This window comes from Eimeria tenella, genomic scaffold (assembly GCF_000499545.2).
Source record: "Eimeria tenella Houghton genomic scaffold, Eth_scaff2683, whole genome shotgun sequence".
Classification (NCBI taxonomy): Eukaryota; Apicomplexa; class Conoidasida; order Eucoccidiorida; family Eimeriidae; genus Eimeria; species Eimeria tenella.
The window spans coordinates 1-492 of NW_013542558.1; the positions used below are offsets into that span (position 1 = coordinate 1).

General features: G+C 57.7%; 1 protein-coding gene across 1 annotated transcript in view; it reads right to left on the minus strand.

Annotated features, from left to right (window-relative positions):
• Window positions 1-449: 449 nt before the first annotated feature.
• ETH_00040050 (uncharacterized protein) overlaps window positions 450-492 on the minus strand; it is a gene marked incomplete at both ends in the record, with an annotated part of 728 nt that continues 685 nt past the window's right edge. The window contains one exon of the mRNA XM_013375316.1: window positions 450-490. Coding sequence (XP_013230770.1) covers window positions 450-490 — 41 coding nt within the window. The remainder of the gene's footprint in view (window positions 491-492) is intronic.

Sequence of the window (492 nt, forward strand, 5' to 3'; positions counted from 1 at the left end):
AAGCCCCGAGGCCCAGGGGGCCCCAGGGAAGCTCCGATGCCCCAGGGGGCCCCGGGGCCCTCCCGGGCCCCCCCCGGGACCTTCAGGCTTTTCATTCTTGGGAGCTTTGGGAGGCCCTTTTGAGGAAAAAGGCATTTTTCTGTTTTTGTTTGGCTCTGGGGCCCCAGGCCCTGTGCATAGAGTGCAGAGTTTCGAAATTTTAGAGTCATTAGAGTTTCGAGTTTGTTGAGAAGCATTTTTTTGCAGCTTTTTGCACTTATGCAGCTGGAGAAGGCCCTGCAGTGCTGCTTCTGTTCACAACTACAAACTAAAAGAAACAAAAGACTGAAAATAATCCTGAGAGCTTCACGCGGGGGCCACGCTGGGCGTGGGGCCCCACGCAGCCCGTTCCTCCAGCGCAGGCTTGTGCAGCCCGTGAATCACTATGTGACCACTGGGCTGACCAGTGGTCACCTCGGAGGTCCAGGGGCCCAGGCACACCTCGGGCTCCCA